At 39.4% G+C, this 27,733-nt stretch overlaps 1 protein-coding gene across 1 annotated transcript in view; it reads right to left on the reverse strand.

Moving 5' to 3' along the window:
* LOC139715435 (uncharacterized) overlaps nucleotides 1–27,733 on the reverse strand; it is a 120,685-nt gene that overhangs the window by 12,444 nt on the left and 80,508 nt on the right. The window contains exons 10-13 of the mRNA XM_071627008.1: nucleotides 24,011–24,023; nucleotides 14,317–14,628; nucleotides 13,709–13,822; nucleotides 13,084–13,311 (exon numbers count right to left, since the gene is read on the reverse strand). Of these exons, the coding sequence (XP_071483109.1) occupies nucleotides 13,084–13,311; nucleotides 13,709–13,822; nucleotides 14,317–14,628; nucleotides 24,011–24,023 (667 nt within the window). The remainder of the gene's footprint in view (nucleotides 1–13,083; nucleotides 13,312–13,708; nucleotides 13,823–14,316; nucleotides 14,629–24,010; nucleotides 24,024–27,733) is intronic.

The following is a 27,733-nucleotide window of genomic DNA, read 5'->3' on the forward strand; positions in this document are numbered from 1 at the left end:
TTAGGATTGCACAAACAGAACATGAATGCTCCAAACAATTCTCAAGCAATCTAAAAAGACAAAAACAATAATGATAATGATGTTAGTTAAGGGTAGGAAGAAGTGGGAATGCACATATGAAGCAGGAGATGCTCAGACAAGATATTTTGTCCTGCAGGCAATTCAGTTTTCAGGAGTAATGTTATGTTCTTGATTAATACAAGCATGCACTACCTTTCATCTTGTGTGTGTGTGTGTGTGTGTTTTATTGATAAAAGAGACCATGGAACTTTTACTGTATGCCCCAAGCATATCTTGTCAGCAAACAACATTTAAATGAGTTCTCATTTTTCCTTGATTTGTGATATTTCAGAGGTTAGGGTTAGGTCAAATGTAAGTATATGCACAGACGATTGGTTGATTACAATAATTCAGTTTGTTTTACACAAATCTGATTGGATGTACTGCTTTGGTACACATGCGAGGGGCAGAAAGGGAGGGGTGGATTTTCCCCCTCCCAACTCTTTACACTTTCAGTGTAAATATGGTCTGAGGAATGATCGATAAACCTTGTTCTTACTTTCTTGTCCAGAGCAAGTCAAATTTACAACACCTGACAGGGGTAAGACATCTGTTGACTGGGATACTACAGAGCTACAAACAGATAGAGAGATTGAAAAGGGAGACAGGAGAGGAAGGACAGAAGGAAGGAAAGACAGAAAGGAAAATACAGAGAAGCAAAGCTAGTTGCCTATACATGAATGTCATTTGAGTGTCCAAATAAAAAACAAAATATACACTGGTATTAGGTGCACAGTACACACTCCCATCTGAGACCGTTTCACACTTCACAGCCTTTAGTCAATCAATCGTTAAAAAAAGAGGAACATTCTAACATGGTCTTGTCTTTGTCAATGCTAGACTCATAGGCACTTTGAGCTTCACTGGTACCTTCATAAATACTTTTTTCTTTTACACTCCTAAATACAACTTAATGTAAAAGGACACTGGAATGACAGGGCTTCAAAAGGAAGCCATGACATGTTATGGCTAGGTAGAAAGCACTTCAATCACAAGACAGACAGATGAATGCGGATGGATGGTGACATATAGAAAGAGGGAAAATTAAACAAAAGCTGAGCAGGTGACTGCACACCTGAATTGGCATACAAGTATAATGTAAACAGAATGAGTCATTCAGCATTCCACAGATGTCTATTACCTTCAATGCACATGTGACCACTTCTCAGAAAGTCAGATTATTTGAAGGCTTGAAGATTTGAATGACAGGTGCCCTTGAGGGCCCATAACAGAGGAACCACATCACACTTGAGAAGCAAATAGTCACTGGCTTTAAAAAAAAATTTAATGTGTGGATTCTTTAACAACATATGACATGTGTTCAATGGGTTTATCTCACCCCCCCCCCCACAATGGTTTGACTTATCAGCACCATTTATCTCTATATGACATAATAACTAGATGCAATTTGAGTCACCGATAGCAATCCTAATCAATTCCTAGAAGTAAAATGACCATCACATATGATGATTAAGTCCTTCAGTCCCCAATTCCAATTTGAATGTTATTGGTTGTTTTGGTTGTTTGTTTGGTTGATTCATTTTTGGGGTGTTTTTTTTTTTTTGGGGGGGGGGGGGGGGAAATCAAGTGCACTTAGTAAAACATTAATGTCTGTAGCAATCCAGCACATTTGGCCACAGAAGAGGCAGCTGTGAATTCCACAACCACAAAGTCTTGATTCTGAAAAGGGCAATAATTATCAGGTGTATGAGCTGGGGCACTTCACCGACGATTCCTGGAAACATGACACGTAGGACTGCCTACGACTAACAAAGTTTGGAGAAGGGGCATCTGTTGCGGTTCATTTGCAGGTGTGAAACAGTAAGACTGTGTGACAACTTCCTAGAAACATTTCAGTGAAAACTGACTACATCCCATGGCCATCTCCTGCATGATGGCTCCCAAAGTGATTTTAAACAATGAGAACTGGCAGCATTGCATCGCACACGGAAAGACCTACACAATCAACTTTGTTATGTATCAAAAAAATGGGTATACGTATATTCATATGATTATAGACCCGTTGAGAAAATTTAAGTAATTAGTGATCGAGATCTCAACTATGCATACAGAGACAAGAGGAAAAAAAAAAAGATGCCAGGAATATTTGTGATCACTCCCTCTACTGCGGAATGTTCCAAGCACTGTGCAGCACTCAACATTGTATGGAATATATGTGTAGCCCATATGGCTACTAGCACATATAATACAGAAAAGAATAGAATAAGGATAGAAAGTTAAAGAAAACAGAAGCATTACAGTTGTTTTCCAAGTCACCCGGTGACGTCAATATGAATCAGTCTTTTCCCCTTCTTGGAGTTTATGAAACCCTTTATTTGGCTTCCAGCTAGACTTCCTTTTTTTTGTCAATTCTCCTCTCCCAAGAAAAGTTATTGGTCCTAGGAATTTATGAGTTTGACATTGGCTACTTTCTCCAGCTAGTGGTCAGTTCCCCGCACTCTCCATCCCCAAAGCCCCAATCCAAATTATGGGAATGACGTGGTTTTGCCCACTGATCCCTAAAACATGAATGACCCTCGCTGGGCTAGAAGGTTGTTCTCCAGCAGAACTTCTCCTTTATTTTGATGTACTTTAGTGCATTGGGTCAGACAGGAATTCCAAAGACAAATTCAGGGACAACAACCCAGAAAAATGATGACGATGACGTTGGACGTCATAAGGACACAAGCATTCATTTGTTTTATGATTTTATTATCCTAGAAACAATAAGTCTTGACCAGTGGTTACAGAGAAGAAGGAAATAAAGAAACTAAAAGACAGTGGGCAAGTTAATCAGAAATTGAGATGAATCCAAGAAAACGGAGTCCCACAGAAACGAATGGGAGGAGCTAATGGAACAACTGACCAATAAGAAATTAATTTCCAGTGAAGATCACACCCCAAAATAAGATTTAGCCAATGAAATAATTTTAGGGAAAGGATGCCAATAGTAAATTTGTTATAAAAGACCATGTTTGAGGAGAGTTAGATTATTGATAGAAGAGAGGGGACACAACAGAGGAGCTGCGTGATTAGAGAGACCGGCAGATAGAGAAGGGCCATGAATAGTTGGAGACCACATCCCCTTCCAGATCCCTTTCCTTGTACATCATGCTCCCCTCCATATTAATCAACTAAGCTCTATCAACGCTGTGAACGTGACAAGGATCTTGGTTGGACTGCCAAGAGTTAACGAGCTAACTGGTGAACAAAGTATAACTGGTTGACAACGACAAGTTGAGAAACTTTACACCACGAGGAGACAGAACTTTGGTTTACACCAATCTGGGGTGTAATGAACTCCAAATAGTCGACTGGTATGTGTCAGTAGAGATGTTGAAGCGTCCTGTCAGGTTGCCACAACGTGGACGGCAATGGTGATGAATCGTTTAAAGAAGCAGTGAAAGCAGACCGGTTAACAAACGCCCCAGTCCCGTGGACCAGCTCGATATGCAGGCGAGAACCTCATCCCGCGACCATGCCGATGTCGAGATAAGTGGCCACACCCACTAACATCATTTTCCCTATTAACCAAACCCCTCCCTTTCCCATAGATTAAGATGGTAGAATATGAAAAGGTCTCCAAAGGTGTAGAAGAGTAAAGTGATAAATGATGTGTTCAATTGAAAGTAATTGGTGTTTGTAATCAAGTATAATTTCAGACCTACGAGAAGGCAGGTCGGTGAATAAATATGCTGTTCGCAGCATCAACATTTTTGAACGTAAATTCTATCCTTCTCCCGCATTTTATATTCACTGTTGTCGTGAAGAAATATTTAGTCTCTCTCTAACTTTTGATAATTTGTTGATGATTGGTGTCTATGTGATTAGCTAACCCCCGACCAGTACAGAGAGAAGCTAACAGACCAGACCAAAATTTATCCGCCTCTGTACAACATTGGTCGCCCCTTTGAGACAGTATTAGGGGTGTGGGGGTTGCATATGTATTGCCCAGAGACCTCTCAATAAACACTCATACCTCACCTCTGGACAAAGCAGCGTGAAAATAACCACTGAATAATTGATAACAAAATGTTCACACTGCGAAACTGTCATTAGAGACACTCTTAGGCATACTGGTGAACAGTACAGACCACTTTGAAGACAGAAACCATATCACTGTTAATAGACTGAAACATTGCACATTCTGAGCATATGAACAAAAGTTTACACAATATTTCATTTCAAAAAGATATTCAGCTTATTTCTGATGAAGGTATTCAGCTCATTTCTGATGAAAGGAACAAACATTATGTATTTTTTTTTTTAAATGGCAGCTCTGTGTTCAATATCGTGGCGCCTTAGTTTAAATGCTATCACAACTTGCTGACTGAGTTGTGAAGTGATGTTGAATAGGATGAAGAAACACTCAAGCATATGAAAATGTTTGAAAATTACATTGTCACTATCAGAATGTACAGAGAAATATCATCATTCTAGTAAACTCTTTCCATATTTTGACAACTATTGCCCACTAATGTCTATGGGAGAAAACTGAGCATGGTATAAATAATGTCCCCTACAGATTTTCATTACTCGTCTTGAGGCCTTTAACTATCATTTTCAACTGTACGGTTTTCATACCATCATTTTTACACAACATCAGAGACAAGAGTGGCCATGTAGGACCATATGTCCTGTTTTGCTGTGTTTTCTTTTTTGTTTTTCAAAGTACAAATACTGTCAGACAATGCCTGTAAGAAGGGGCAGGAAGAGGGGCGCAAAGATGGAAATATTTCATGGGCAGGCAAATTTCTGCTTCAATGCCTTGACACTGCAGCACTTCTGCCCACCCGTACCCCCCCCCCTCCCTCCCTCCCCCATCCTCGTATATCTGCCACTGAATCATTAGAGGAGAGATCCCATGTGGGACAAGGACTACTGTTGACAAGTTCTCTCACACTTTGTGTGTATCCACAGCTCCCTACCTGTGACGGCACAGAAGGAAGCTGCTACACGCTGGAGACTGCTTAAGGGGCAAGGCAGGGGCTAGACGGGATTTACAACAGGAAAATTAGAATTAATTAAACTGCTTGGGTGTTTGTAACCGTACTTCCTATACCTCTCCTTCCTTGATCCCCCCCCCCCTTTCCCTTTCTCTCTTCTTTCTCTGACACAGGAGGTATAATGTGCCTAATGCTGTAATAAGTTCCTATGGGTGTATCCTACTATAAACAACAGATGAATATTATGCATCATCCACAAATATCCAAAAGAAGAGAAACACAGGACAGTTTTTGAAACCAGTCTAGGGTTCAAACGTACCAATCATTGTAATTGATAGTCTCATACATGGCCTGCATGAGATCCGCTTCCCACTATATTCAAACACAAACACTGTTGGTTGCAAGCTCTTAATGCAATCCACTAATTAGAGAATATGCAATTGGCAAAAATCCAAGGACAAATATTGTCACATCCTTCTGTATGCACTTACGTTGAGACGACGAATGCCTACCAGTAAGAATGGCACACAACGAATCTGGTCAGGGTTAGCTTGTTAGACTATACGGCTGTAATTTGATAATGCCATGACAAATACGTTTCTGTCAGCAAACGCCTGACACTTAACAAATGAAGGGGGGGGGGGGGGGTTGGGAAAACAGCCGTGTGCATTTTGACGTTTTGACACACATAAACTAATGAACAACCATTGCTACAAAGTGCAGCTCTGGTCCGTAAAACAATGTAAAATGACATTGATATTTCTCTTCAAGACAATTTCTATCTCACTCTTATGTTTGAAACAGAAGAGATGTGAAGGGAGACAGACAAGGAAAGAAAATATTAACTCTCTGACATCATCCCATAAAATTTTTAGTACAAAGATATTTAGTCTCCAGAGATCCAGCCATTCCTTGAATTATCAAGGGATAGCACTTCATCAAATTTGCAGCATTGAGGGGCAGGTGAAAACACCAAGCAATACACACTAGCCTTTCTTCTGAATTTAAAGAGTTTTATAAACTGGTGAGAGAGACAAATACTGGAGCTGAATAATACATGAGAAATATATTAATTCTCTCCCATGATGAGCAGGGATTAAAAGATCCCCATATTTTACGCATTCAACCCGTTAAGTCTCAGAAACCAACATTACTTTCGTTTGATGCTATAAATGTTTCAAAATTCAAACCATGTTATCATTTATTGCTATTACTCCAAAAGGCAGAATAACAACTTCTCCATTTCATTTGCACCTTATTTCGGTCATATACTCTTTGCTCATTTCAGTGGCAAAATTATCAAGAGCCTTTAAATAACTAAATCTGTTAATGGTTCTTAAATTGGCAACATATTGTCAAAAATTAAAATCAATGTCTGTCTGATATTGCCAAATTTTGTAATCTCTTATTGTGATTCTATGCAGATATCTTATGAATTGAACAGTGCCATCTAATCTTTCTGTAAAATAGGAAACAAATAAAATTCAGAGTTGCCAATTTAATAAGGATAAGTACAAAACACTTATTTCTGGAGAAAAATTGTCCAGGTGCATAACGGTGTAAAACAGTCATGATGGGGTATGACTTACAATCTTGAAGCCCTTTCCTTTCTAATGGAGTGTGCCTTTCTGAATGCCACAGAATTGTGTTGTATACTTCACTGGCAAAGGCACACACAGATTCTGGGCCATTTCTGACTTTTTGAACCCAACAAAGATCTCACTGGTAAATCCTCTCTATTTTAGGGATCTTACTGCCAAAAACAGTTAACAATGCAAAATATGATCATTTCTGCTGTGTCATCAATGATTCAGTTATCCCACTCCTCCCTGCAATAAATGTGTCTTGAAGCCTTTACAGTTGTGATTTATGTAATGCACGTTTCACAAAGACAACTGGAGATCAGAGCAAGAATTTACTGAAGCTGCCTTACTAGTAGCATGAGCTTTAAAATTTCAATTCTCACACTCCTTACCTTTTGTTTCTTTTGTTTTGGGGGGTTTATTTATCTCATTTTCCCAACAGTTTTTTCACATCGGTGTTTCCAATGTTCTATTGAAATCCAAACCCATCACGCTTGCCTTCACCGGTGCATGATCATCAGATTATTGAGGCTTCACAACCAGACAGTCTTCTCTAATCATTCAATTGACAGGATGGCTTGGCTTGTGCATAGAGAGCCTCTAGTACTAATGTCTACACTCTCTGATAGTTACTTCTTTGGGAAGCTAGAGCAAAGCAACCGCAGCCTGCAAGTCAACTGGGATGCCGCTGCCTTCACACGCAATCACTATTAAAGGACCCACTTCATTTAAAATCTGATAGAATGATATATCTTGAACACTGACTGTGGGTATGAACCTTTATCATTAATACTGGGGATGACAAGCAAAAGTCAGGGCCAGAATGACTTTTCTGCCTATTTTATACCTGCGAGCATGACCTTTCACTTGATATAACATGCAAAAGTTACGGCCAAAAAATTACTGTTTTGGGGGTTGATTTTGTGATACTTTTTGAGCATGACCTAAAACTTTCGGTTGTTTTTCTTGTAATATTTTTCATTCTTCTTAGCAAGAAATATTACCACTGGACATTCCTAGCATGAACTTACAACTGGAAAATGGCAATTCATCCAAATACAGACAACCTTTGACCTTAGTTGATTCACAACTATCATTCCATGCAATCAACTGTCTTATCCCCATCCTTGCTATCAGTATACTACCAGTGCACATTTACAGCTGAAGTTAGGCTAAAACAAATGACATTTGTAATCCTTGCGACCTTGACTTTGACCTTTACCAGTCATTCACACGAACAATTTGCTGCATATATCAAACCTTTCTCCTAAATTACATACATCATCTCTGGACATTCTGAGCTGAAGTCAGAAAATCGAGTTGCCAACCAGTCCCTAAACCCTTGGGACTTTGCCCAAAAGATATTCCAAGTTATATATAAAGTTCTCTGATATTGTCACTATGCCTACATATTTCTACTTGGCTACTGAATACATTTTTTTTTTCTATATGAAAAACAGATTAACATCCTACTGTTTCAAGTTATGAATAGGATCACCCTTCACTGCTTTACTTTTACAATATTTTGTTCCTTTTATGCATGAAAACATGAACTTCACTTAATGGCTTTAACTGTCTGTACAATATCTATTAGATTTTTTATTTTTTTCCGGGGGGGGGGGGGGGGGGGGAATTCTTCCTTTAATTGAAAGAGAGCTTTTGTGGTGATGATCGCAGGAAATGATACAGTCGTAAAAGTCCTTATCATGTTTTTCTCTTCCACTTCCACTGAATGTGATTCATAACCCAATTGTGATATTTAAAGAACTCTGTAATACCTGCTGTTAAATAGACATGTGCTATGTATGTTCAAAAAACCAAACCAAACCTGAAAGCATTACTGGCACAAGAATTGGCTATGAAGTCAAATCACTTGCTTGTCACTTTCTGGTCTCCCTGAAATTTGGGAAATACATCTTTTTAGGGCCAAATTTCCCTAAACTACACCTTTAGCAATGTTTAGTGTCTCACCAGCAAACTATAAATCCAGGGTGAGGTGAGCGTATGACTCATTCACGAGAGCCCAGATCTAGTCTCCAAAGAAAAGTCCTAGTTCATACTTTCCTGCCCTCGCACATCGTAAACACAAGGAAATACAGCAAATGAAATCTGGTCACGCTATCCTGCCAGGCAAATCCCTTTTCGCAGCATTCATAACATTCCCTTGCAGCCTTGCAAGTCTCCTATCACATCTCTTCTCTGATGATAATCTCTGCAAAGCATTCCTCAATTAAACAACATGTCAAACAAAAAAATGTGTATTTTTTCATTTTTAACTTAATCACAACCAGTCGCCGCAACCCAAACTAATATTTCTTTCATTTCTTCCTCTTTCTTTCAGGGGGTTGGGGGGAGAGGAGAGGAATAATGTCTTTTTCAATTTTGCATGTTTCTTTGAGGCAGGCTCATTAAACATGACATTGTGTACTTAGGCCGAGAGGGAAGACATGAGATTGTGGGTAATGTCAGGCTTCCTTCCCGACCGCTGCGGAGTGCTCAAGCCCCTAACAAGGTCAAGGAGAGGGCAGCTAGGGGGTCCAAACGGCTCTCAGATGTTGGCAAGTTGTTGCCGGCAGAATTACTCGCATAATTGGACATAGCACATGGAACACTGGTGAGCAAACATGCTAACGAACGTGGCCACACCTGTCTGAGCCCCACATGTGGCCCGTTGGCAATCCCTTGCTGCCACTTTGTTGATTGCATGCACACAGGAGATATGCCTACCACCCCTCCCCACCCTGATCCCCCACCCAAAATGTTGTCCAAACATGTTGGGTCTTTCACTCCCAGCATTAAATAATCATTTTTTTTTTTTCGTCACGGAAATCACGAGCGAGTGCAACTCTGCTGGGCGTGACTGCCGGAGAGATAAGGGGACAACCATCAAGAACATGGAACACCAGAATGGGGCTGTCTGGCACCTCTATTACACTTTGCATTCACTTTGGAGAAAAAAACAAGAAAAGGACAAAAAGCTTCCATAACGGGAGGGAAACACTTGCAGTAATATGCTACATGCATCAAGCATACAAGAAGTCACATTACAGTGTAGTTTACCTCTGCAAGACATGTACAAAAGTTAGAGCAAAATTTGCCACATCCTGTTCTTGACATTGATATCATTTTGGCAAGAAAGACTATCTGGTGAGAACGACGCGATTTCGCACCCATTTTTTTTTTTTTCAAATAATGGTTGATATACATGTGCGATCTTCTCATCTCTCCACGTCTGTGTATTTGGCGGATCACCATAAGTGATATGAAGACGGGGACATTGACCAGTGTGGGCTGACAGTGGTGCAAACACATTTTTGGCTGCCTGTCTACGATGTCACATTGCCATGATTCACGCTTCCTGCCTGAGGCGGGGGGCAAAACTATCCCCTATCCCAATGGAAGTTTCCATTCTGGTTTGCCTTGCTCCTACGACTCGAGCGTCGCCCCGCATTACCTCACCGCATTAGCTGGCAGAACAAGACAAGAAACTTCATGTATGACCTTCTGCCCATCACACTTAGTGTATGTTGGCACATTTCTTTGAAAACATAAATGTACAGATTAGGACCGTGTCCCCGAGGAATTCATTTATGGAAGATGAAAGGGTTACACAGCACAAATCTTGGCAGCTTATGTTTCCTTTTCACTAACAGCTTGAGTTATCATTAATTCTCACTGTCACATCAGATCAAACAAATATCTCAATGAAGGATTGGAGACAGATGCATCAAGTTATAGGGAGAGGGTGTGAAATACAAATTTGGATGTTCCCTGAAGCAATTTCCTTCTAGAAATACACTTAAAGAGAGTTGTTCGTGGTAATGAACTTGCCGTCTCCAGACTCCCGTTGATTTTAAGCTCGTATGAATTACATGTCCCTACACATACAGACTCCACATGTAGAAGGAATCAGGATCTGCATGCAATCTTCAAAATATTGTCGGCATCAACCATTACATTGTACACAACCACTTCACAGCAACTCAATGCCAGAGTTACTCATGCAAGCTATAAAGACATGGGTAAAAGTGAGTTTGACTTTTTGACATGCAAGAGGGTTACAGTTCTAATGTGAACAGGGAAAAGACTGAAGTGTTCAAGCCAGGCACAATGCTGTTTGTGTGCTTGCTTTTATTGCCAGTGACAACCACCAGATGGGGAGATCTCTTTTTTTAGGAGGCCTCGTGTTTGTCCCACATCCCACAGGAAAACAAAAAAACACACGCAAAGGGCGACTCCGTGACGAGATATTGAGTCCACAGCAGTCTAATCTACTGACATGCACCGGCATATGCAGGACCGGGTCTACACCATAGTCAACATCTATAAATAGAGCTTGGAAAATATCGCAACAAGAGATGAGTTGTCCTGGGACAAAGAGAGGTCATGCTATGAACATGACTGATGCTTGCTATTGACTCCCAAAAGGACATCATATTCTTATACTCATCAGAACAAAAGATGTCTAGCTAGTATATATCGTCGCTGGGGTGAAAAGACCTCGTATCTCAAAAATGACAAATGTTCAGGAGAGCAAAAAAACATGGCGGCCAAAGCACTGTAGTGAATGGGAAAGCCTTTCCTTTGACATTTCATGGTGGCTTCATTTTTGGAGTAAGACAGTTGGGATTTGGCCAAGACATCACTTGACCCATTATTTGACCATTAAGCCAAAAAAATTTTTTTTGACATTTTTGAGATACGAGGTCTTGTCACCCCATCGACGATATGTTGCTGCATCTTTACAGGATATTTCATTTTCTCTTCATTGTTAACCTCTTTTATTTAATGTTTCAGATACGGCAGAACAAGGCTAAAACTGCCAGTATTCTTTTCTTTTTTTTCTGGGTCAGAAAAATGATTGCATTTGGGGTAATTCTCACTCCTATGAGACAATTCCATTCCACCCATTCATTTTTTGTGACAATGTGTGATATGACAAAAAGACTAGAGATAAGTAACTAAGGCTATGTTCAGACCTTACACTAGAATTTGCTCCCTGCTGACCTCAAGTTTAAAGTTTCCATGACAACAGCACAAAATCTACGCTTCTAGCCTTGGTGAAGGGATAAAACTGTTTTCATCTTCCATACGCTGTGCGAATATATCCACATTACTGACAAGTTGCACTGTAACCAGTGTCGCTACACTATCATAAGTGTAGCTGCACTTACAGCTGGGCCTCAGAAGCAAAAGTCCCTCACCCCACACTGGTGCAACATGCTAGCATTTGTTTGCAGATTATTGTAATCATACTAATCACTCACTCTGGATTTCCAGGAACTCAAAAGTTGACTGTATGAACAATTATAGGATTGCCTCTGTCAATCCAAATTCCCCATATCATATCGCCAAGAAAATGTGACTATTATGCCTATTAAACATGCTTGAATTCATATACATACATTTGAACTATATTGCAGGCAATTGTGAAACTGGAAATCGGTGGTTACACAGATAAGTGCTAGAAAGTGATACTAAGTGATACAATCAATGTACAGTAATACGAAGGGTAGGAAATCTATTTCACTTTCTGCTTTTTGTTCTTGTTGTCAGAACATTGTCGGCTCTTGTTTCTTCTAACACTTAGTACCTACAGATTGCTTCATACAAATAATGTACACTATCAGTTTGCTTACAGTGCCAGCATATTCCACAGATAGAACTTCTTCAAGAAGGGTTTGAGCTGGGGCTCAAAATATGTTATTGAGCTTCAAGAAGGGTTTGAGCTGGGGCTCAAAATATGGTATTGAGGAATGGATAAGATTGGAATCATACAGAATTACTGCCACAGTGTTTTGGTAGAGAGGAGTTTAGGAATCCATCCAGGGTCTCTTGAGACATTTGCAGTCAAACACTAGTACTCCTGTGGGAGACTGCAAAGAGGTATATGGAAGGTGTATGCACACAATTTGTTTTGTTTGTTTACTTTCAAGTCTGTATATGGGACTTTCTTCCACTACTTGCCTTCCAATCCTGTGCTATGAGTTACTTCATGGTCACTGACCATAGTTTGTGGGGGCTACAATATCACACAATGACAACTCATGCATCACATGCATATCAATCTAATGCACTAAGTCAGTTGAATGAGATGAAACAAGCTGCAGATAAAGAAGGGTTTGATCTTATGCAACCCTTGGGGGGAATAAACAAAATCAGGAGGCAGTTTTGATGGGCCTTACAGTTCATCATGCATAGACGCAATAGGCGAGGCCTCACTAATGTCACTACCCATGCTACAGGGCACTGGGCATTGCTTCCCAGCATGAGCGGGTCGAGAATCATTTATCAGGCCAGCTAGGCAGGCCGGTATGCAGTACACGTATTGCTAACTAGCTAGAGGCTAGGCGCTTTGCACATGTTTTGCATTTACCTCTCGGATAGCACATTGGGTGATGTCACAGAACCTAGTCTACAGGGAGACCATTTCAGGTACTATTCGACAGAGACTAATCTAAAAATGACATTAGTGTTCCTGTATGACCAAGTACCTTGGTGGCGTCGGCAGGTTGGGGCCTGCCCTCCTGGCTGAGCTGCTGCGTTATGGGGATGGACGGGGTCGGGGTGGAAGAAGGACCTGGCATCAGGGGCTGCTGCTGGACTGGACCTGTTCCCGCTGCTGCCGATGCGGGTATTGCAACGGGTGCTGCTTGGGATTGAATCAAGGGCTGGCTGGGAGCTGCTGACTGTTGTACTGGTGGCTGTTGGGGTGGGGGCATCTGAGAGGGGAGGGAGACATGTTTGGGGAGAAAAAAGAAGAAAGAACATTTTTTTCGTTTTTTTTTTAACAAAAAGAAACAGATCTGATATCATTTTGAAGTCTTCACTACTCTATTAATAATTTACAAGTCCAGAATTGGCCATCATTTCTTAGTCATCAAAGTGTCCATTTAGTACTAGAGTTATCATGTTCTCAAGCTCAATGAGACTGGAAAACACAAGACAGTAGTATTAGATTCCAAATCCTATAAGGAAAGCAGTTTTTGAAATTTAAAAAAATGGAAATTTCAGTAACCACCACATCTAGTTCGAGGTAAAATATTTTGGGTACAACTGGTCGTCCACCACAGACATCATCCAATGCTGTTGCCATACCACAATTAAAGACAAACCCACCTGGTGAGTCTGTTGTTGAGAAAGGGCCTGATTTGCTTGCTGGACTGCAACAGACTGTTGTGACGGTGGCTGCTGGGTTGTAGCTTGGCTAATCTGCTGCTGTGAGGTTGAAGACTGCAGGCAACACAAAGCAATGGGAAGGCATCGCTGTCAGTACATTTACTATGCCATTTACAGTACTTCATACACAACATATTTGACTAGTCTAGTGTTCTGTGAATCGGGACTTCCTGACAGTTTTGCGAGCAGTTAAATTCGCGATCGTGGAGTACAACAATTATGGAGAAATTGGTATCATTTACTCCTTTTCAACATTATTAAATAAGATAAGCCACTCAAGAAGATAAATACATGGCAGGTTGTGGCAAGAAACAAACTTAACTTAATGCCTGCTGAGATATGGGGTTGTGTTTACACATAGATCATATTTCATATATGAAATTGCAGACAACAGTTTCAGAGCTACAACTTTTCAGTTGACTTTCATATTAAGTTAAAAGAAAAAGGTAATCACAATAATGATAATACTCCACGAAATCAAACAGATATCACTTGGACTAACACATAGCATGGGAAAAAGTGTTTGTGAGCAAGAATTCCTCTCTCACCTGTAGGCTTCCTGCAACACTTTGTTGCGGGATGGCAGAGGGTTGTGACACTGGCATCTGTTGCTGCTGTGGAGGCTGTTGTTGTAGCAGCTGCTGCTGAGGGGTTGGTGGTTGCGGCTGTTGTGGACCACCAGAGATGGTCCTGTGGAGCGCCTGCTTGGCCTGCTGGTCCGGCACCGTCCGCAGGGGAGTTCCTGGGCATTGTTGCTGCTGCTGCTGCTGCGGCTGTTGTTGCTGGAGTTGTGGCTGAGCTGGTTGCTGGAAGGTCTGACCTTGGGAAAACTGGGCGTAGGTACTCGCCTGTGGCATGTACTACGGGAGAAATAAAGATCATTCATAATATCAGTATCTCCTATGACAAATCAACTTAGTAAAAAAAGAAAAAAAAGTTGTAATAGCATATGGTAGGCATTGCATACTGTTTTAGGCTCCAAATACAAGAGCCCACATACAAGTAAGATATGAACATGCTTCTATGGCACATTTCTTATTTTTCCACTTTGTTTCACCCTTTATCTAAGGAACAAACGACTTATATTTCTGCACTATTGTGTGAATATCATATTTACTACCTATAATAAACTTTTTGGCAGTTCCACTGACATGCTAGCACTGTTTGTAGAATTCACATTGCATACATACATGTATCATCACAAAGAAATATGACCATGCATTATCTTTTTGCTGCACTAACTGCAAAGTACACGAGCAAGCCCACTAATTGTACTTTTTTTTCGAAATGGGGCAAGTCAAGGACACAAAACACCTACTGACGAACATTTTGTGCATTCATGTCACCATAAAATATCAAGTGCATTTTGCACTTGAGATATTAAACATTACACTCATCAGTGTTGATGTGCCCCTTGAAGGTGCAAGAGTGGTCACGTCACAACTGTGTGATGAACCCTAGTCTATACATAGGGACATTTCAACAGAGGCAGATGTCTTTAGGGGAATGCACTTAAAAAAAAAAGAAGAAGAAATGTTTGCAATGAACTCAGTGAAACAAAGCAACAGATCTGGACACATTTCATTGAAATTTGACACATGTTACATATTAATGCTTTCTGAATGTCTGTAAGTCATCTAATAAACATGGTATCATGTCCATCCCCTAAATGGCTGCACTCATCAAGTGACTGTGTTGTCACTTGTATGCACATCTGCATCTATCCATATAGCAAATGATCAAAATATGATTATCTTGCATGACCATGCAGTCATCAGCGCAGAAAATATGTGCATTTTGCAATTTTTCATGCACAAAACTGAACAGACGATATGTCACATACATGACACCACAGTCAATTGACCAACAAACTAGTAGGAAAACAACAACTGAATATTTTGAATTGTAAGTCACTGAGTCATTAACATGATCATTTCTATAACTGAGTCAGTTTTTGTCCAATTTTGTTCAAATTTAAGATGATCTGTTGCCTTAAAATCACTGCATTTACAGGTCTGTTTTTTCTTTTTTCTTTTAAATGGTAAATTCTCTAACAAATAATGATACAATTTGTCAGAATCTCAACTGAAGCACATCACAGCATATGTATGAAAACTGCATAATTATCTAAAGCGCAACTTCACTTACACATACTTTAACATGAACTGAGATCGGGGTGAAATGAATCTATGTATTATGTATAGGGTTAATTTGTACATATATGTTGCATATAGTGTAGGTACAAACACTTGTAAGTGCGAAATGTATCATGCCCCTGGATAAATGAGTGTTAAATATATCACGGATTGCCCGGTATCCATTTTCTGTTCATCAGTCCAAGCACTCATCATACTGACTTTATGGGTAACGGCAAAATCAGTACAGAATACTGTGTATCTTAATCCTCAACTTGAAACACGCACTGTAGCCCTGTGAAATCAGCCAATCAGAATGTTATGAGTACACTCTGTGCTATAAATAGTTAAAAGTCAGGTCATGACACAAAACCTGAGACAGTTTACCAGCAGTATGGGTGTTTACATGTAGGTGCATTACAAATGAGGTTGATTACCATAGAGCAGGCCTCAGTGCACATATTTGAAATGCACAGATATATGATTAACAATGTGACATGTACAGTGAACAGTTTCAATATGAAATGTTAGTTCATACATGGAATGAAGTTATAAAACAGATTGATTACATTATTCCCTTGAAGTTTCTGTAACTTGAGGACATTCTGTATCTTTAAAAACACTAAAGCATCACCTGTAATAACCATCTACCATTTTTTTGTTGTCGATATGAATCAATCATTTAAATGACGTTGATTAAAAGACACATGGAAAAAAAGTTTGAAGTTGCTGTATTTAATAACATCCATTAATACTTCCAAGCACTCTCTAAAATTTTGGCAAAGTGTGTTTTAATAAAAGCATTAAATACACATTGAAACTGTAGAAAGGATGTTTCAAATGTGACTCTTCAAACAAGATAAACAAATTGCAAAGGATGCAGCTAGAGGTGATTTCCAGTGGCAGGGTTCTTCTGCTGCTTGATACAGCCCTGGATAACTCAAAGACTTCAAAACGAAGAAGGAGGTGAGCGTTCTGTTTCCTCTCAAGCTCTGGCTGTGCCAGTTCATGACTTGAGGAACGAGAAACCTTGGCTGCACCTCATTCATTCTCGTCTTACTGGTCTCCACCCCCCCCCCCCACCACCCACCAATCCCCATTCTCCCCCAAACTTTCCATTGTTATTGTTTTTGCTTTGAATCCTTTAAATGAACAAGGGTTACCTGGCCTGTGACTCTCACTTCTGTCTGCACAGTATAAAGGGGAGGAGGGGGTGGGGGGTTAAACAAGCACCCAATCACCCACCTATCTGGTGCAGCGATGATGAACTTAACCCCCCTAAAAATCACTTTCCTGATTCAAAGCTTGGCATCTGTCATCTCCCCCTCCAGTGACAAACCAAGCACGTGGCTGTGGGTTGGCCCAACACCTCCAGGGGCTTTGTCATGTTTTACTAGTCATCATAGACCCCCCAAAAATAAAAGAACTACATGATGACATTAGTCAGAAGATACAAAAGGAGTAGAATGATGTTGCACTGTTCATGTCCTTGCATAAATGTTGTTGTTGGTTTTTTCCCCCCTGTTGCTGTTTTTAACATGGTATGCAATCTTAAAACACTTCATGCCCTTTGAGCACTCAGACAGAGTGGTAAAGGAGTATTACAAATACAAATTGTTACTACAACTATTATCATCGTCATCATTATCATTATAATCATTATTATCATTATACATGTAAATACAATCAATGACTTAGTCAAAGGGATGATTTTTTTTTTTTGTTGAGGGTGCGATATCAAATAAAGCAAATATCAACTTTGAAGAGACAGAAATTATTAAGTTGGACTACCGAATGTTCATTACTCATCATTATCATGTACAGCTGTGTAAAAATCAAATTGCTTAATATGCTATATAATATTCTGCTATATATTACACTACTTTTGAATTAGCCCTTTCCAAAAATCAAAGCAGTATTACATTTAATACTATATAACAGTTGTAAAGAAAAATACAGAAACCTTAAAAATTGTGTCTATGGGAGAAATGTTATACTACACTTGTTTGCTGTCAAATAATAGTTAACATCAGTTTGAAGAACTGATTCTTAGGGGGAGAAATAAAAATCTCTTTTCCTCCTGAAATTTGCTTCTTCCTGTCTAAGCAGCCATAGAAAACCAACATGACTACTGTCTCAGTGGAAAAACAAGAAATATGCCAGTTTTCTATTTTAGGAAACATTCGTAAGGGGGTATCTTGCTCTTTCTTGTTGCTCCCCTCCCCCATAACCCCTTATCTCTTTAGCCTTTCCTTCACTGCCCACACAAAATCTGCAAAGGTGTGCCAGAGCAGCATCATTCTAAATGCCAAGCCACAGGACAGCATGCAAACTGCATGTTAACTCATGTGCATGCATTATTGAGCAAATAATCATGTCCAGAGAGGGGCTGGGGGTGGGGGGGGGGGGGAGGGGGACATATCGCCCACAGACTCAAGACTGAAATGCTTCGGCTCAGACTCAGTCAACACATGTCCATGTTGAGCGCAAGGAGGCGCTATGTGTCGTTCAGTCCTGTGTGAGTGGGAGGAAAACCTTCATCATTCTGCACAAACAGGGGTCCCTGGATACATGTCACGTCACCCTACATGTACAGCGTACAGCCAATTGTGTCCTATTTCTCAACTTTTCTGTGCCCCTCCCCAACCCCAACTCCCCCCCCCCCCTCCTACGTCAGTCCTTGCAACACCTTCTACAACCCACTGAGAAACCATGATTGAGGTTCAAGAATATTTTGCTAATACAGACAGGAAGATTGTTCTATCACACTGTCATACCCATCAATAGCCAAATGTTCTGTTTGTTGTGTTCTGAATAAATGACTCTTTAGGTTTAATCCTCATAGAAAACATTCCCCACCTCTCTCTCACTCTTTGCATTTTATTCATAGCATAACTAATCACATCTATTACATCCTAAGAAGAAGAAAGCTGTATTTGACTGAAAATGGTGGAACACAAATCACTGAACAAGATGGTACAGTTTAAACACAAAAGTTTAAGAGTTAAAGAATGAATGAAAGTGTTTGATAGATTTTCAAGCAGGCAGAACTTCACTCAGATGCTAGTTACTGAAACAAAATTGCTCTTAATATACCTAAACATCATCAGAACAGAGTCAAAGCAAGATATCAGGCACCTGGTATAGGGCATGCACAATGAAGGGTTACCATCGGCAACATGCGATGCAAAGAGTAGGCTCGCATTCACTACTCAGAAAACGCCACAGTTGCAAATAAGACATTCCCATTAAGAAGACTAACACATCCCTTTATGCATGCTGAGGAGGAAACTTTATATGCAGTTATTCTCTGACTTTTCTTTTTTTAAAAAACCATCTTCTATGCATCTAAATTCTTTCTGACGGCTAAAATCACATAATTTGTTGAAGGGTAATCATGGGGGGGGGGGGGGGATTACTCAGTTCTAGAGCAACAGTTGCTAAAAAAATATGAAATTGGCAATTCAATTCAATTTAATTCAATTCAATTCAAAAGTCACTTTGCATCTCAACCAGCCATCAATTTACAGAATAACCACATGAGCCTCCCCCCTTCTTTATCATCAATATCATTTGGTAAAAAGATTTTTTTTTACATATCTTCCTACTAATAATTCTGTATGTTTGTTTGTTTGTTTGTTCTTTTCAATCTGCTCTATAGTTTTGTAGGAACAATAGGCATATGGCATGATAAAATGTTACTTTAATGTTGCATGAACAGGAGTTAGTAAAGTGATCTTATAATTCATTCATGCACAGACATAACCCATTGTCAACAATACACTTTTGGCATGCATTTCATCCAAATGTAGACATGAAAGGTATATAATCTTAAGTCCAGTAAAAATGATGTGCTGTAACAATTGTACTGTCTAACAAATATGTCCAGAAAGTGGCATGAAATGGAAGTATAGTAAATGATTCTATAATGAACATGTTACGCTATGAATTTCAAGACTACAATGTTTACAATTGTATGTGTAGAAATAAAGTTACTGAAATAAATAAGGGGGTAGAATTTGCATTAAATCATATTCATGAAACAGAAAAATGGTGAACTTTGCATTTTAAGACAAAGTTCTGATTTGGGGTGGAATTTTTTTTTCCTGTTTGAAAAAAAAAAAAAATCATTTGAATGGATTATGAAAAATAATTGTTCAACTTCTGGCTAAGATTAATTGAAACCAAAGGAAGAGTACAAGGTGTGCAATATCTAGAGCTTGCTCCACCAGATTAGGGTTTAGTGATCTGATTAGTATGGCTACTTCAGAGGGGATATAGGCATGTTGTGAAGAATGTCTCTTGGCTCTTGTTTAATACAAAGACTTTAAAGAGAGCAAAACCTGTGGTCGATGATAAATCACAGGAGGTGACATCGGAATAAACCACGACATGGGAACATGGTGACCATTCATGGAGTTGGTTGGACTCTGAAAATACATACAAACATTGACAGGTCTTAAGCAACATCAACTTTGGTACAGAAATTCCTGTAAATAATATATATATGCCTATGAGATAAAACAAATAAAGACAAGCAACTACAAACAGTCTTTTATACAAAACACTAAGATTACCATGCAGGCTGTCACATTTGACAGATTTCTATGTTAGTATCCAATAAATTGTGACAATCATACAGGCATCTAAACCAACACTACATCAACGGAAAAATCAGTCTAGTGTATCTGTACATGTCATGCACACTCTGCACAGGGCACAAAACACAACTTATGAACATCAAAGAGGTATCACGACTATAAATGGACCCCTCCCTCATGTTGAAGAAAAAAGAAAGATTGGAGACAGAATGGGAGATTTACTTCATATTAAAATATTTTCTAAATGATGAGACTTAAAACATGCTGTGTAACCTTTGGGATGTTGAACAAAAAAATAGGAACAACATATCAGTTGTAAAGAAAGTGTATTGACTGTTTTATGTGGGCGCATAACTGATTCAGATTTTTTCTGTCTTTCCAAAGTGCATGTCATAACAGGGATTTTCACTTGCTCAGAGCCAACGGGCAACAAGACAATACCGAAAGCTTTATGATCCTCCGGGGAAACTAATTCATATTCCTTCGCTACCTTTGCCTAGGTCCTAAGTGGGCTTGAGTGTCTCTCCACCTCATCCAAGTGTCTGTTGCCGCACATTGCATTACCATAAACCACCAAGTGAGCATTCTGTCTACGGATTGAGTGGCATTCGGGAGTCAAGATTGTGACGGCATATTTTTTCAGAGTAGAAATATGGATCAGAAAAATGATACATACGTAGCTACAACTTGTAGCTGTTTCTTTGCCCGACTACAGCTAGTGCCCTACCTATACTGATTGGCAAAGGTGCAATGAGCTAAAATGTTGCAAATGGTGCATAGAGTCACAATCCTCTGGATGTCTTTTATGATAACAGCAGCAATGCCAGGTTGCCCACCACCACATATATGACCTCTGTCAGTATTCAAGCGAACAACTCCAGCCTAAAATGGAAATCGCTCCATAATTGTGATTGCTCACAAATTTGTCGCTGCTCTTTGGCAGTCTACAGATCTACACAGTAGGCCTACACCATTTATATGGTATAGCATGTAAAGTATTCAAGCAATTAACACTGCAATATGACCTACGTGTATGCTTGTTGTTTTTTCAAAAAAGAGTTTTTCCCAGTTTATGAGCAGCACCATTTGGTCACAGACTGAGAGCATCCCAACTTTAATACAATGTATACTGGCTAGGTGTCACATACAAAACTTTTGTAGCTCCACTTAATAAAAATAAAAACAAACAATCAATCAAAAACAAAAGAAAAAACTTAAGATTTTGCACAGCACTATCATTACCAACCTCCCAGCTCTGTGGCAAACTAGCATTAGCAATGACAGAGCTAATTAGTGACAGCAATGTTGGCATTGGCCAGGTATGCGAAACTGTCATTTTGGTACCCCCTTTTGCCAATCCAACAAAGTGGCTAACCCACTTTGGGAGGCACCTACTGCATGCTGTACATGTCTGCTACAAACAAGGCACAAAGACTTATACCCACAAATATCTAAACAAATGAAGACTGTACGGGCTGCCAATGCATTCATTTTCATCATCAAAACTAGTCTCTAAAAACATAGAAATCTAGTTGATAGGCTCTTTGTTCCCTCTGGTAAACAGAACATGGAGGGTAAAATTCATTTCACCGCACATTCACGTGAGGACATGTAAACACAACAGGTGCTAAAGTATGGGCAAATGCTTCTTATCAAAACAAAAAAACAAAAAATCAAAGATATAAAACTGAATACATTTTTCCTCCCATAATTCTGTGTTTGTGTCTTTGCCATATCATCACTGCATTTGCAAAATAACAAAAAACAAACAAAGAAGCAAAGAAAGCAATGCCTAGAAAAAAGGCAACATTGAACCATAATCACTCTGTTTTCCAAAGACCTAATTGGTGCCACCTCTGGCTATGTGCCCTTGCTGATGAGGGAGAGAACCCACAGAAAAGTAAGAGCACCCAAACTTTTGCGTGCGTCATTCCAATTAGCTAACATGGATGCTTGCCAGCTGAGGTGCAGCGCAGAATTATTTCCTTTCCATCTGAAGTGAGAAGCCTTTCAAGTTTTGTCTCGCACACGTACATATATTTCTACAATTTACAGCTGATGTGCACCGATACTCTTCTTTTCGCCAATAATGCACAGTGGCAAGAAGTAGGAGATTACACTCTGGTTGTGCAAGGTATTCAAATATGTGGATATGATCTTTTCTAAACATATGGGACAGAGTCTAGACAGTGCTGCAAAGACATTTTTCTCCACTTATTTCAAGTCGCCTATGGTTTCCAGTACTGAGAGTGTGATCTAGAAGCCAACTGCTCAAATTTGACTTTAAAGCACTACTTTAGTTTCCAAGCATCAAAGCACAAAACCCAAACCACCTAGCATTCCTGATTTATAATGTCTATAAACAGAATATATAAAGGCAGGGGCATCCTGGACAGAGCTGAACAACTGAACAACTTGCAATGTTTTGCACAAGTTAATGATTAATCATTATTTCACTTTGAGCATACCAGAATGATCGTATCATCATAACTGATGCATGCACCATACACTTAACCTCATGGAAGATGAATAAATCAGGAAATGGAGGGGCACCAATGGGTGAAACCATGAGGTATATGGAAATGATTACTGAAGATGTCCTCAACCATAACCACAAGTCTGCGTGACCTTCTCATTCTCATCTTGCAAGTTTGAGTACACAGTCTTATTGACTTTAAATCCTTTGTCTGGATTGTATGCCAAGATTTCACACTCTCATCCTAAGTTGACATTTCTAGATACAAAGTGTCAGACATGTGACCTGAAATAAGGGAATCTGTTCTGACTTTAGGGGGACTGTACACCACCACCACAACTATGAATTCCATTTCAATTTATATTTACAGTAAGAGTCAATTCTTTTTGTTACCACGATGTGGGGGAAAAATGACATGACACAGCATGAATATAATGAACAATCCTCCACACCTCAAAAGTGTTCCTGAGCCTTAAAAGTCTGCCTAAGTTACTTGCAGGCATCAAAGTCATCTAATGATCAAGGAGCAAGCAGTAGTCAAGACCTGCTTCATGTTTATACTCCTTCACATTTCTGTCTGCTGACATTTCACTTCAGTGACATTTGTGAAAGCTTACAAGAGTGTAATGCAACATGTTTTTGTTTTTGTTTTGCTTTAAAAGTTTCAAATGCCACTTTTCAACCCTGAAGAGAACATTAACACTGAAAAACAACAACCCACCAACAACCCAAAAGATCTTTTTTTAATCTCATCACATACATGTAAAACTACAGAACTGCAGAAAGCATAGTGAACCTAAACTCTCAACCTGTCACACAGCTCCTTTCATTGTTGTTTCTTTAGGGGTCATTTCACAATAAGTTATGCCAACGACCCTTTGAGTCAGAGCTGTAAAAGTGGCAGGAGGAATGGGCAAAATTCCAGCAAGAGCCATTAAAACTCTGCAATTCAATTGGGGACAGTTTGTTTGTGTGTGTGTATGTGTCCCTTCAACAAAATTAGTTGCCTACACAACAAAGCTACACTCACCTTCCATGGGTCACTACACACAACGCAGGTGTACAATTCCATGAAATAGAGCATCATGCCTAATCCACCATGACCATCATTTGGACCCAAAGTTTTGCGAAGCAGTACAAACTCCCCTTTTCTTGACTGGAAGACTGGGTGGTTACTCCAGGTGTGGACTGGGCCACATGGTGAAGGATAGCTTAATGCTATAAAGTGTCCTGATACATCTAGTTTGAGCACTGGGGCCCCAGGTGACCTATCTCAACTTTGATTAAAAAACAAGATCTGTTAAAACTATCATAGCGTCATCACTTCCACCAGAGAAAATCTGTCCTGGCTGATATGGTGGCGGGGTGTGCAGGGGCAACCAGTACATTTTTTGTTCCTTTCTTTTTTTATTCTGACAGATAACATCCGAAGGGGTTTCCACTTCACTTCTGTTTATCAATGGAACAGGGATTGTGGAGGACACTACACAATCTGGATTCAACCATTGGAAGAAATATTTGGAAAGGGATGTACGGCCCAGCCTTGGCTTCTCTTGATAACTGTTTCACCATTTCCTCACAGGATCCGTCATTACAGAGCTAAAGTTCTTGGGCTGGTTCAATACGTCTATGCTTTAAACTTGGGAGTTGCTAACTCCTAATATGGAAGATTTAACAGTGACACTTGTTATTGCTTTGTTGGTTGGTTTGTTTTTTCTTCTTGGCAAGAATCTCACCATTGTATCCTTATTGCTTGATGCAAAATCATACTGCTTCACTTTTATCTTACTGACATTTGCAAGAATTACCCATTTGTTTACAAAATTACAAACTTTTCTCACATGTTTCCTTTTAAGAGATGCCTTATTTTAGAGATATCAAGACCTCTGTAAGCATACACTGTATACGCCATTATTTACAAGTATAGAGCAAGTTTAATTTTTCGTGAATCTGGACTTTCTGACATTTTAGAGAGTGGTTAAATTCGCCTGTACAGTAATGGACAAAGAAATATACACTGAGCACATTCAATTCATGTTGGGATCAAAGTTAATATTTTTGCCGGTAACTAAATTCGCCAATAGCACCGACTTGTGAAATTTGTACAAATAAAAACCTCAAAAAATGAATGATGCAAACAGTAAACTGGAATGACGACTTCTGCAAGGATCATAGGTATTCATAGCCACTCCAACAAAATCTTGTTTTATGACCTGAACAAGCAAATAATACAGGAAAAGCTTGTACTTTTTTGTAGCATGCAAATCCGTGCATAACGACCAGATTCAATGAAGGGTGTGTGTATTTATTCAGTCGAACTAACAGCGAAATGCAAGCTTGTACCACAAACATTCACATTACTTATGCCTTGCAGGCTGAAATGGACCCCTCTCCTCTGCCAAGTTTACTAGATCACAAAAGAACCATCAAGGCCAATGGACCTGAAATTTTGATACTGGATAGCTGAAGAAAACATAACTGGCAGTGTATTCCAAACTGCTTATCAACGTTCCTCACAAAAGTACACCAACCTCCCCGCCCCCCTGGGTTCACAAAAAGGTTTCACACAGAGGACTACACTGTGTAGTTGGATGATGTAATAGAATTCATGGACATTCCTGGATTCATTGCACTGTATAAAGAAATGATAATGACAATGATAACTGAAACTCTCTTCACATGTTATAATTTATTTCATGAAAAAAGCAAATTGCCTATCTGTAGGCATAGCAGTCAAAGGGCAATCCTTTATGACTGATGTAATGCATAATTTTGACTCTAATAATGACAGTCCTATTATGCATTAGTGGCTCCTCTGAATTATGAATATTCCCCATCTTGCCTTTCCATCATAATAGCTAATTTTCACATGTGTCATTAATCCCTACTTTCCTTGATTCCTTATCTCCCCAACTCCCCTCCTCCCCCCCCCCCAAAAAAAAAAAAAAAATCCAATCACATGATCTTCAGAAAATCATACCATTCCATTTCAGTTTTTTTGCATTAACCTGATTGTCTTAACAAGAGTTATCAATTTACATAAGAACTTCGCAAAATCAGCCAGAATAGAGTTTATGTAGAGCTTATCATCCAAGCAAAGACAAACAAGATTTGCATCATGCTAACGTACTTTCTCTCTCAAACGTGTAATCACGCGATAGCATGAATGAGTTCCCTGGACATCCGCTTTGGCAGTGGCATTGTGCTCCATATTTTATCTGCTATGACACGTTAAAATATCACCATAAAGTTCACACTTTCAACCCAAATGACAGGAACCCATCTGTGATGACAGCGTATCCCTTTTACATTACAACCACAGTTCAAACCATTCAAAGCACTAATTACAACAACAACAACAAAGTTCGAGTCAAGTCATCCTCACATGGCTGCCCTTCTGTCCTCTGGATTTTGAATCTTTTATATAAAGTTATATTGAAACAGTCATATCACTTTCTGACAGTTTTTGCTCCCCCCCCCCCCCCTCAGTCTGTCTGTCTGTTTGTCTGTCTCTCTCTCTCTCTCTCTTGTCTTTCCTAGTTATTTATCAATCTAGCTAGCCACAAATGTTCTACTTTCCTGCGGTCTTCATGTTAGTGGCTATATTTTCCCCTGTCTACGATTGCTTTTCTTCAATACTCTCATGTCTTTAAACTTGTCATTGATGAAAAAGATACTTTCCTATCTCGTTTCATATGCTTCTATGTACTGCCTACCATCACCAATTGAAAAAAAAAAGATATAAAAAACTGATCGTTTCTGCAGGTTAAAAAGCAATTTTTTGGAAGAGAATGAAGGTAATTGTAAGTTACAGGTGAGAGATGCCTACCCCTCTGTTTTGATATTCCTTTCATGAAGAGGCCTGAATCAGTTGTATGTTTAATGAATATAGAGTATACACCAAAGTCACAAATTTCTTCCATATATATGACCGCCCAGCTGAAAACCCACAGAAATTGGGCCAAAATGAATTTCCACTTTTCCACATCCGATCATTTAAAAGAGTAAGCTCTAAGCTCTGTAATGATCTGTAACTTGTTAGAATGAGACCATCCTAGCCTATTTAAAAGTGATTGAAATAAGAGAGAGGCAGGATGTGCAGTTTCATAGGAAAGGGAGAAAAGAGGATTTAAAGATTAGGGTCACTCAAGCATGCTGTGCACAGGTTTCAATTTCCCAGAGAAGCAGGGCGTGTCCCCAAAAATATGGTCCAGAAAAACTGTTAATATCTCAATTTCAGCTTTGTTTAACCCGCCAAATTTTGATACTACGCAGAGAAAAGATCGCTTTCCCAGGTAAGATTAACTTTAAAAATCTAAGTCCGTCAACCAAAATTACATATTTGGTCCATTACAGAGAATCCTGATCTGTGACTGTGGGTTTTGAGTTGAGCAGTCACATATGACCTTCTACCCTTATTCTTTACCACAGCACTAAATCTGCCAGCGTGATTGTTCATCTCATAGGCAAACTAGACTTAAATGACAAATCATGATACAAAATTATTTACATATATACAACAGGGAACCTAGGAAAAAAAAATGACTACCTTTCCCAATTGGATCAAAGCTAACCAATATAATTTCAGATATTTTCAACAAAACAATGATACATTTAATGATGAGTTTTCCACTGATATCCCACCAACAAGACCATTTAGCCATTGATAGGGATATATCTGATCTGAGAAACAAGAAGTTAATTCTGAGCACTCAGAACATCAAGCTTCGATTCCCTCCATGGGGCTCAGCTA

Source organism: Diadema antillarum, unplaced genomic scaffold, assembly GCF_040938485.1.
Source record: "Diadema antillarum isolate AM-2024a unplaced genomic scaffold, OU_Dant_1.0 scf00000049, whole genome shotgun sequence".
Taxonomy (NCBI): Eukaryota; Metazoa; Echinodermata; class Echinoidea; order Diadematoida; family Diadematidae; genus Diadema; species Diadema antillarum.